General features: G+C 43.1%; 1 protein-coding gene across 1 annotated transcript in view; it reads right to left on the reverse strand.

Annotated features, from left to right (window-relative positions):
• osbpl5 (oxysterol binding protein-like 5) overlaps positions 1–11,971 on the reverse strand; it is a 147,933-nt gene that overhangs the window by 38,481 nt on the left and 97,481 nt on the right. The window contains exons 3-6 of the mRNA XM_080737698.1: positions 11,038–11,202; positions 10,297–10,379; positions 2,584–2,664; positions 310–411 (exon numbers count right to left, since the gene is read on the reverse strand). Coding sequence (XP_080593824.1) covers positions 310–411; positions 2,584–2,664; positions 10,297–10,379; positions 11,038–11,179 — 408 coding nt within the window. The 5' untranslated portion in view covers positions 11,180–11,202. The remainder of the gene's footprint in view (positions 1–309; positions 412–2,583; positions 2,665–10,296; positions 10,380–11,037; positions 11,203–11,971) is intronic.

An 11,971-nucleotide genomic window follows, 5' to 3' on the forward strand; every position in this document is an offset into this window, starting at 1 on the left:
TGCGTAATAATGCGTTCCCAGTCTAAATGGGTTAAACGACTTCCCCCTGTGAAGAACATTCACGGGGGTTCCGCAGGGAATCCTTGTACCCAGGGCCCAGAATTTGGTGCGACACCCCTGGGTATAGGTATACGTTTTCAAAAACGGTCACCCCACGGTCACCCATTTTCACAATAACCGTGTTGTACAAAATATAATGCCTCAACTCTTAGCGCTCATCAGGGTCGGGGGTCCCCAGTTAAAATATGATTATTTTGGGGGTCGAGGCCTGAAAAGGTTGAGAACCACTGATCTAACACTCTACTTTACCTTTAGCCAGTTGGCCATGATGACAACACTGGGGTCCTTCAGGGCGGTGAACAATTCTTTGGCTGCCCGCTTCTTCTCCTGACGGTAGTTCTGCTTCTGGACCTGTGGCATGGTGCACAACATACACCTTCATGAAGCATCACTAGGCCTGTCACAAGTATTACATAGTCGTCTAATCTCAAGTATTTGACATGATCGCAATCATTTTGTCATAATCGTCGTAATTGATTCCATGTTGAAAAATGTTCATATTTTTCAAAAATAGTGAAAATAGACGATCTACAAGCTCACAAAGCGGCGCGTTGTGAGCTTGTAGATCTGCTTTTTCCACTATCAATGTTATTTTTCAAGTATAAAGTTGTCAAATATGTCAGTCATGTCTAGGTTATGTGTCGTATCTGCCATGTGCAAATTCAAAGCCTACAAGCCAAACAGAAATGTAATTGCAACGACAACAACACAATTAAATCGTTAATCGGAATTATTTGAGTGACAATTAATCGTCACGCATAATAATCGTGACAGCCATGAGCATCACTATCAAGCCTGGGAAGGCCCTCCTGTCCTACCAAGAGACAACCACTAGGGGGAGGCATAGTCAAAGGAGATTTGATTGATTGATTGATTGAAGAATTTATTAGAAGTTTGCAATAGAAAAAAGTACAGTTTCATGACAGTACAAATCACTGGTACAAGGTCAACTAAAAGGAGATCCTAGAAAGCCGAGGCTTATTTCCACAGGAACCACACTTTAAGTATCTCATATAACATTGAAAGACAGACGGATAGAACATAGTACTTTATCTAGGATAATATCAGTTTCAAAAGCATAACATCAAATACAAAGGCAGAAAAAAGAATAATAAAAAAGGGGGGGGGGGGGCATGGTGCAGGAGTGGCTTGGGTTTAGTCATAGCCTCTTTTTTTTAATATTATATATAATTTTGAAGACAATTCAAAAAGAAAACCTGAACCTTTCAGTTATCAAACTGAATCAAATTGAAACCACAGCAATTTAAATGTCACGTCAATGTCAAGATCATTTTAACCACTTCAACCATATTTTATACAAAAAAATAAAAGAATACAAATAAATAAATAAGCAAACAAACATTTGTAATTCAAATCATTGCTTCTATGGCGGTCGCTGGAAAAACATATTTTGGAGATGGGGGCTCCACAGGGGTGGCATAGCTGAATGGTTAGGGAGCCCGCCTGGGGAACCAGATCCCCTGGTTGTTTCCCCGGGTTCGATTCCAGCCCAAGGTAGCAATGTCGTCTCTTAACCCCTAACTGCTCACGCGCTCCTTGTGGGCAGCGAATCAGCTAGGTTGGGCTGAAAATACTGAATTTCCCTCGCGGGAGGAAGTAGGTAACTATTATTATTACAGCCACGTATATATCAAATATATACAGCAATTTGACAAGATACACAGCAAAAACCCTCAGAGAGTGTACAGCTGTAACCAAATGGAGCAAGTCATGTTACTGGGACATAGTAACATAGATGTCACTGTGTGTGTGTGTGTGTGTGACATAGGGAGGAGATGTGACTATGGGTGCGGTCGAAAATGCGCACTCAGCGCACTGGTGTACCATCTTGTTGTTCGCTTATTCGGTGCACTTGGTGCGTTGTCGTTCGAACATCCAGTGCTCTGCGCCCCCTACTCAGAAGAAGTTGGGGTTTGACAGTGTGGTACGCCAATGCAGTGTTTTGATTGGTTGATTTTCATGGCGGTGTCTTGAGCGCTGGCAATGGCGTAGGAAATGATAACAAAATGCACCATTTGCGGCTTGATTGGTCCTTTGGGCTAATAGTTACACACACATCAATGTGTAAACTAACAGCAGGTAGGCCAATGTTATGAATTAAACTACCTTTCACTAGCAACGTTACGTTAGCAACTGCTGCTTTTCAGAAAGTTGTCCTTCAGAGTTCAGACTGAAAAAGCGCACCACTGCCCCTTAACTGGTCGTTGGTAAATAAGGCACACTGAATGCACTCTACAAGGTCACCGCCCACTGCACTCACTAAACTGAACAGACACCCGGTGCGCATTTCCGAACGCACCCTATGTGTGTGACAAGGGGAGGAGATGTGACTGTGTGACAAGAGGAGGAGATGTGACTGTCTGTGTGACATGGGGAGGAGATGTGACTGTCTGTGTGACATGGGGAGGAGATGTGACTGTCTGTGTGACAAGAGGAGGAGATGTGACTGTCTGTGTGACAAGGGGAGGAGATGTGACTGTCTGTGTGACATGGGGAGAGTACCTTGAGAGACTCCTTGCGGTCCAGCCTGTCTGTGGGGGAGGTGTCGTCCTTGTCCACATCGTTGAACAGCTTGGACTCGGACTGGAGGGGGGACAGAAGGGTGGGGGTCAAGGTCAAACACGGCCACAAATATACAGGGGCAAAAGGGCAAAAATGCACATACTGTACATCAGGGGTTTTAAAGCGGGTGACGGGGCACCCTGGGGTGCCGAGACGGCAGTCCAGGAGTGCCACGAGATAATTTGATAATATTTGGAATTTATTTGGAACTATATTTAGTATCATTTTAAACCTGAAGTACAAAGTTATTTTCAGTCAGTTCTAACCAAAATGGCTATTATCTCAACGTTTTCCTCGCAACATAATCACTAAAATATCATTACTGTCAGGCAGAAACCTCTGTCGCATAAAACTAGTGAAAGCAGCCGATCTACAAGCACACATTGATCATGCCACAGCGTCAGGCAAGATTATCGAGAGTAGCAGATCCGCAAGCTCGAACCGCGGCGCGAAGTGACGTGTATCGAGCTTGCGGATCCATTTATACCAGTAAGACTCCCTAATCGGGAGATAAGCGACCGTAGGTCTCGCTAGAAGAGGGCCATGTGAGAAATGAGGGGTGGGGTCTCCGCGTTGCCTTGGCGGACGAATAGGTACCGGCCCCGGCTCTCCCGGACGCTCCTAGGCCGAGTTAGGCCATTTTATGTGAGCTGCAGTGGAGGGGGTCCTCCACTGGGGGCGCCACCACTTTTGCATCCGTTCTGGAGTAGCAGGAGTGGGTGGTCCCCGGGAATTCCCCGTGAGCAGCCCCGTGGGGGTGGTCATTTGGTCATTTTTGCACATTTGGTATTTTTTTTACACCTGGGGGTCCCCAGTCCCTGGAACTCCGGGGGTCCTTGGAGGTTGTAGTTTGGCAGGTAAGGAGTGTGTGTGCAAAATCTGGCATGGATCGGGGCAACGGTTGCGGAGATATGAGCAGGGCAAAAGTGTGACGTCTGACGTGTGACGGACTGACTGACGGACGCACGGACACCTGGTGGAGCTTTCTGTAGTAAGTGCGACCTACGGTCGCAATGAATCCTGAAAGGTAACAGTTTTGGACATAATGAGGTTTCCACCCGACATATGATTTATACATAAATACGTAAATATATATACGTACATACATTTAGAACAGCTATTTTCATTTTTGTTAAAGCCATTTTGAAATAAGGGGTTCGCAGCAGGCGGCTATGGTGCTCCTTGGCATGGAAAAGTTTGGGAAGCCCTCATCTATGAATTACTGTATATTGTACGTACTGTACTGTACCACATCACTACTTTGTGTCTACAACAGGGGTCTTCAACGTTTTCAGGCCAAGGACCCCTTAGTTGAGAGAGAGATGAAGCAGGGACCCCCACAACCTTTTCGTAGATTCCCTATAGTTTTCATTGTTTGACAGCACAATCATCAGTGTATTTTGGATTCATGTCAATTTGTGTTTTCAGATATTTAACCACTTGAACCATCAATACTTAATAAACTTGACCTTTCACTCTGTACTTAGACTGCTCTTTTTCCCCTCTACACCAAACCTATTTGCCCAAAATAGCCGATCTACAAGCTCACAACGCCTCGCGCTTGAGCTTGTAGATCCGCTATTTTTGGCTAAAGTTCTCAGAATATGGACGCTAGGGTTCAAATCATTAATATAAAAAAAGGAGAAAAAAGGTTTCTATCACACAAAGATTTGGAGGACCCCCTGCAGTAACTCTGAGGACCCCCTAGGGGTCCCGGACCCCCTGTTGAAGACCCCTGGACTACAGTATGGAGTGGCTCCTCTCTCCAGTGCGTGAGGAACAGAGACACAGGACATGGCACTAGGTCAGGTCAGACAGCAGAGGGGACTGTGAGGTCCACTGCAGGCAGACCGCTTTCGGGGACAGAATGTCCTCTCCATCAAGGGAAGCCTACGATGTCACCATCTATGGGAAAGCCCCAACGTGTGTAGTTATAAAACACACAACTAGAACAATGGTTTGAAAGTGTCTCAATCACGTGACCATTGATTCATTTAAAATCTTAGATATGGCAAAAATAGGTTTAGTTGGGGCGCCTGCTGGCCTACTGGTCCGGCCGCGTGTCGCTCCCCATCTCTACCCCCATTTCCTGCCAGTCTGCTGTCCGGTCAAATAAAGGCATGAAAAAGAAATCTTTAAAAATAGGTTTAGTTAGTTGATAGTAAGGCTTAAATTAGTTATGTTATTTTCATTTTTTTTATTTGTAGGCAGTTGTATGGCTTCTAGCTAAATCTGGCATATTTACATGAATGTATTATCGATTGAATTGTTCATTCTGTCCCAGAAATAAACAAATAAAGTAAATAAAGTAACCATGCTGTGGTCAGCCTTGTCGGCTGGCTGAGGACTGTAGCAGTGATTTGCTGTTTGTTTGTGAGTGACTGACCCTAACCCTACGCAGACCCTGGGGTGGTCAACCATCAACCCAATGACCTGAAAGCTGAGACAGCCGGGGGCTTAGTGACACAGAGCACTGTAGCACAGCGGTGGAAAGAGAGTACCCACATTTATTTTACTACTGCAATGTAGAAACACACACTTTTTTCAAGTAAAAGTCAGGAAATCTAAATTTACTTGAGTAAAAGTACAAAAGTCTCGGCATCAAAAGGTACTTAAAATACCAAAAGTAGAAAGTTCCCCATTGTGCAGAATGCCCCATTTCACAAGCTTTCAAATGTATCCACAACTTTCCAACATCCCATCGTGCATTGCGCAGAAGTTGCACAGAGCTTCCGGCGCCGCAGCCGAGTGTGATCTACAAGCTCACAACGGTTGCATCTGCGACGCGACGTGAGCTTGTATGTCTGCTGTTAACCGGAAGTGTGGTGCAAAAAAATCTCCAGTAAATTCCCGCGGAAAGAGGTGGATACAAATCTTTTGATAATAGTCGTCAGTAAAAAAACACATATACCGGTACGTAAGTGTTAAAGTGTTCGTGCGATGTAGTCCTTTTGAAGCATTTTAACATTGTTAGCTCTTTTAGCACACTTTATAATGAGTTGTTTGCCTGTTCTCTCTCTTAAATAGAATGTCCTGTCTGGTCTGTCTGGAACAGTGTGAGATTCAAATTGCTGCCGTCTACGACCTCAGGTCTCAATCAGATTAGCTGTCTTGAAATCTTGCAAAGTTGTGAAAATCATATTTTTTACGTTTCTTTTTTTTTTTTACTTAAATGCTTCTGGTGGTCCCTGACACAATATATTTTCAGATGGGGGTCCGGTGGCCAAATGTCTATCAACTTGGGGTTTCTGCTGGCACAAAAAGGTTTGAGAACCGCTGTCTAAATAAAGGTTAAATAAATAAATGTAATTAAAATGGGCTTCAGCTGCCTTATTAACAAAGTGTGTGAAGACCATGTTGTTTTTGCCAAACCCCGGCAACAGCACTTTGTTTTGACAAAAGGGCTTTTCTAACTGTAAGTATATTTACTCAAGTACTGTACGTAAGTACACATTTTAGGTATTCTTTACTTCACTGGAGTATATAATTTTCAGTAGGCTACTTTTAAGTCTACTCCACTACATCTCAGAGGCCAATATTGTACTTTTACTCCCCGACAATAATTTGAAAACTTTAGTTAATAGATACTTTGTTGATTTAGATTATTATTACAAAACATATATTAACCACTTCAGCCCTATATACATTTTGGCCATTTGAAAATAACAAATCTACAGTACAAGCTCACAACGCATCACAATGCAACATATGAGCTGTGATCTTGTAGATCTGCTATTTTTAAATTCTTTATTTGAAAACTAGTGAAATGGTGCATTCTGCCGAAACGGTACTTTCAAATGTTTGGTACTTTAAGTATGCATTTTGATGCCAATACTTTTGTACTTTTACTCAAGTAAACCTTAAATTCCGTACTTTTACTTGTAAGGGTGCCATCACACCAAAATACCTAGAGTGGAATCCACCAATGCATTTCAATGGAGCGTTTTTTTTTTCAGAAATCCTCTACTGGCAAAAAAACGCTCCATTCTCATTGAAATGCATTGGCGGATTCCACTCTAGGTATTTTGGTGTGAGGGCACCCTAGTATTTCCGCACTGCCGTATTGATACTTTTACTTGTGTGAAATGTGAGTACTTTTTCCACCACTGGCTTTTCTTTGTCCCAGAAGGAGGGCCTCTTTGCCAAAGGGACGGAGGATGATGCAGCTGCGTCCCTGCATCACCCCTGACGCCCAAGACATGCGAGGCCCGGGATGAAAGGATAAACGGAGACAGCAGCGAGTGCCGAGATGACCCGACACGACCCGTCCGGGGCTGCCTAAGGGCCCGTTTCCTCACAAAGAGCTTTATGAGAGGAGGAGTGCTTTGTAGGTCATGTTCCAGAGCACTCACACACACACACAACGCAGCGTTTATTGATGCCCAGTGCAACGTTATAAGAAAGTATCGACCGTCCGTGCGCTGTCTCATGCCGTCCTGTGTCATCTGTCATTTTTTACCTTGTGCCAGTTAAGGCTGTCACAATTATTACATAATTGTCTAATCGCAATTATTTGACCTAATCACAATTATTTTGGGATAATCGTCATAATCGTTTACATGTTGAAAAATGTTTATATATGTTCAAATATTCAAAAAAATAGTGGAAATAGCCGATCTACAAGCTCACATCGCATCGCATCGCGACGCGTTGTGAGCTCGCGTTGTGAGCTTGTAGATCGGCTATTTCCATTATCGATGTTCTTTTTAAAGTGTGAAGTTATCAAATATGTCCTTCATTTCATTATATATTTAGGTTATGTGTCATATCTGCCATGTGCAACTTCAAAGCCTACAAGCCAAACAGAAATGTAATTGCCAACGACAAAAACACAATTAAATCGCTAATCACAATTATTTGAGTGACAATTAATCGTCACGTAAAATGTCACAATCGTGACAGCCCTAGTGCCAGTGAATAGTACTGTCATGTACCTTTTCCTATGCAAACCTCTAATAAAGTCTTCAATCAATCAATCAATCTGCGTTACTATTAGCAAAGATAGCCTAACTGAATCAACAGTAAATATTGGTCATTATGCTAGGGCGGGATGCTAGGGCGGGATGGCTCAGGGTAGAGGACAGAGTACAGCAACTTTTCAAGATGCCCAAGGGACCATGCAGTGTCCATGTATCCGTCAGGATACTTCAAAAGAGTGAAAAACTAAAATACCCACGGGCACAACACCAGAGGGAGCTCCAGCTGCTCCACTGATCAATTTGTTGTAGTTCACTGGCTTCCTTCAAAACTGCCCTGAGAATTCACCTTTCTGGAGGCCAAAGGCGGAGGTAGTTATCACTTCTCCCTTAGACAGGCAAGAAGCGATCACCCCCACCCCCACCTTTCCCCCCCTACCCTGTACATAGTGTTTTATACTTGTGATGATATTTAATGTTTGTTTTTTTATGCTACTTTATACTGTATGTTGATGAATTGAATACCAAGGACCTCCAACGGAAACAAGACTGCAAGGGCTTTTTTGCGGTGTTCCTTTTAGGACTGCTGTTCTACATTTTCTTCTAATAAAATATTCAATTCAATTCAATCTCATGAATTCCCTCCAGATCCAGCACAAACATGGGGATGAATTCATTCTACTACTGCCACAGCCTTCACAAAGTGTGACTGCCTGCACTCCTTCAAAACCACCATATGAGAGCATCTTTTTGCGTTATCCTTTTAGCATTATTGTACCGTATAACTGTACACCTGTACCTTTTACAAACTGTTAATAAAGTATTCAATCAATCAATCAATTCATCAATCAATCAATCAATCCTTGTGCAGCAAACACAATTGTAAATTGATGTGTTGTTTGCGACCGTTAGGTCGCAGTTACTATCAAAACCTCCACCGACTGTCTGTCTGTCATGTCACGTCACGTCACGTCACGTCACGTTGCGTCACGTTGCGTCACGTTGCGTCGCGTCACACTTTTCCCCTACTCATATCTCCACCACCGTTGCCCCTATCCATGCCAAACTTTGCACACTCACTCCCTTGGCTGCCAAACCACACACCCCTCATGTCTCACATGCCCCTCTTCTAGCGCCACCATGAGGCAGAATCTTGTAAAACACATTTTTGGACACTGCTCCTACAGATTTTGCCCTAAAATCACACAATTCGCTACACAGTATATCTACAGTCATTTCATCAACATGCATCGGTCCCATTTAGTGCCAACCATCAGGCCGATTTTTGCAAAACACATTTTTGGACACAGACGCAGCATGATTTTAGGGCAATGTGTAGCAGCAGTGTCCAAAAATGTGTTTGAAGAAATCGGCCTGATGGTGGCGCTATATGGGACAGATCCATGTTGATGACATGAGTGTAGACATACTGTGTAGCGATTTGTGTGATTTTAGGGCCAAATCTGTAGGAGTAAAGTCCAAAAATGTGTTTGAAAAATTCGGCCAGAAGGTGGCGCTAAATGGGACATCTGGTTAAAGGTCCATATAATAGTCCCTTTACGTGTGTCAGTTTCAAACTATGTACCCATCACCACTCACATACTGTACTTCTATGCATGGACACAAGTGGTGATGTGGAGGATGTTGTAATAACGTACAGTACCTGTTAAGAAAGAGCTGTTCTGTAATAACCGCACTGTGCCCGGGGATGAAATTGCATCACATTAAAGTATTATGTTTTAACATTTCTCACCAACCTGTGAACCTGACAATGCGTCTCTATACTCTATTGAACCGTAATCGTGTGCACAATGTGTCGATAACTCTTTCGCACATTTAATATCTAATCTCATGTATAGAGTACATACCTTGCTGCTATGTGGGGACCTGCATGTAAGTGTTACCACCTTTAAGTCTAAACGACTTATACAACTTTATGTCTAAGCTCATGTACACACTGCACCTGCTGGTTCCTGCTATGTATACACACATGACCTCTTCACACAAGGTCAAATGTAAGCTATATGCGACACAAAACATCAAGCCCTCTGTCAGTTCACTGTGGGGTCGCAGCGTTGTGTCGACAGACGTGCATGTGAGACCATGGTGACAGTCACGCATGTGCTACCACTAATCACAACAATGGAAACATGAGCTACCCATGATCTGCCCATACTTTTTTGAATTGAGAGCTACTTTTCAAATGACCAGCTCAACATGATCTACCCACCCGAAAAAGCTCACGATGAGGGGGCTTCGGAATAGCGGCACTGGCGTTACATATAAGATAAATGCACTTTAAATAATATAGAGAAAATAGGGAAATAGTGGTGGAAAAAGTCTTCATCCCATTCTGTATGGAAGTGGCAGGTTTCCGGGTTCTTTACTGGCTCTTAAAAACAAAGCATTGCATTGTGGGTGTTTGCCTACTTTAGAAGCCATGAAGGGAGCTGCAGGCCCTTGTTGATGTCAATCAATCAAGTCACCTTAATTCAAGTAACATATGCCAATAAAGAGGGGTTTTGTGATTATTGTTTATAAATATATTTTTTTCATATTTTAATTATATATTTTCTAGATAAGGCCTTTTCTATGCATCAGCAATGAACCAAAGCCTATGGAGAATAGACGCTCCATGATGCTGGCGGCCGAGTTGCGGTAGTGTTTTTGCTCACCAGCCGCTACCGCGGCACCCGTTTAGCTGGTGACCATGGCAACAGTTAACCCGTCTTCTTACCTGGCTGCTTGGTGATTGGGCGGGGCTGGAGGGGCTTAGCTCGTCACCCAGCATCGGGATGCCGTTTCTGTCTGTTTCTCCCCCTGGTGGAGAAAAGTAGGATGACAACACATAAAGAACACTGTTATAATTTTTACATGGTAGAATATGGCTGCAACATATTGGTTATTGCCTTAACGATTATTCTATCGATTTGTTCATGTCAACAAATTGACATGAACAAATCCGAAACTATTTTTTTTTTATTTTTTTTAAATAATCGCCTAGTACTATTTTATGTTGTTGTGCAGCCAGTGTCACTCAGAAACAGGAAGAAATAGCCAATCCACACCTGTGGATCACAGTCTAATGTTGGCATGTATGATAGAAGACCACTGTGGAGTATCATTTAAATACAACAAGAAACATACAGACAGATGGAGGAGGCAGAGGACAAAGAAAAGTGGCATTCTGCATAGTTCGTGACGCGTTGTGAGGTTGTTGATCGGCTATTTCCACTATCAATGTTCTTTTTTTTAAGTATAAAATTGTCAAATATGTCAGTAATTTCTTTGTATATTTAGGTTATGTGTCATATCTGCCATGTGCAACTTCAAAGCCTAAAAGCCAAACAGAAATGTAATTGTCAACGACAAATACACAATTAAATCGTTAATCGCAATTATTTGAGTGACAATTAATCGTCATGTAAAATGTCATAATGGTGACAGCCCTAATCATGGTTGTCACAGTGTTTTTTACCTGGCCTGAGCGGGTAGAGGTCCCCTGCGTCCCCGCCGCCGTACGACAGGTTCCGGGTGAGGGAGCGGGGGTCGATCTTGGGCGGGGAGGTGGCGTTGGGGCACAGGGAGAACCTCCGCTGGAATAGATTCTCCTCCTTCATCGTGACAGGCTGCTGCTCGTCCTCTGGAGACAGAGAGAGAGAGAGAGAGAGAGAGAGAGAGAGAGAGAGAGAGAGAGGAGAGAGAGAGACAGAGAGAGAGAGAGAGAGAGAGAGAGAGGAGAGAAGTGAAAGCAAATCAATGACAACAAATCTACAGGTGTATCATCAAGGCCATGTGAGCATTATTTCAACATCGATCGTTTTCCTGACTCTGACATGTTGCAGATGTAGAGCGCCGAAACCTCTCTCACAAGAGATTTGTCGCTCCACAAGGTGGATCCATTCTCTGCATTTCTAGTCCATACCCACGTTTACTGGTCTAGTGGTCATCAAACCTTTGAATTTCAAGGAAACCCCAACTACAACTGTGAATGTACAAACTAGGGATGGGACGATATGAACATTTCATATCCCGATTATTGTGACAAAAGAAATCGCGATTTACGATATTATCGCGATAATCAAAATCCATTATCCTGGGGCAGAACATTTGCCAAAAAATAGAAGATCTACAAGCGACGCGTTGTGAGCTTGTAGATCGGCTATTTTTTGGCCAAGACATTTGATAGAGAGTGACAAAAAGACTGTATCAAGTACGTATATATTATAAGTACCTTTTACCAATTATAGAGGGTTTAAGTGCTACCGGATATGCAGCTCGGCAAATAAAAGGTGAATTGGTCCCAGTGCATGACGGAGGACGATATCACAATAAATTAAATCTCCACGATACGATTATCGCGAGCGTTTTATATCGCGATAAAAGGATAACATCGCGTATCATCCCATCTC

This window comes from Nannobrachium achirus, assembly GCF_963921795.1.
Source record: "Nannobrachium achirus genome assembly, chromosome: 11".
In the NCBI taxonomy this organism is placed as follows: Eukaryota; Metazoa; Chordata; class Actinopteri; order Myctophiformes; family Myctophidae; genus Nannobrachium; species Nannobrachium achirus.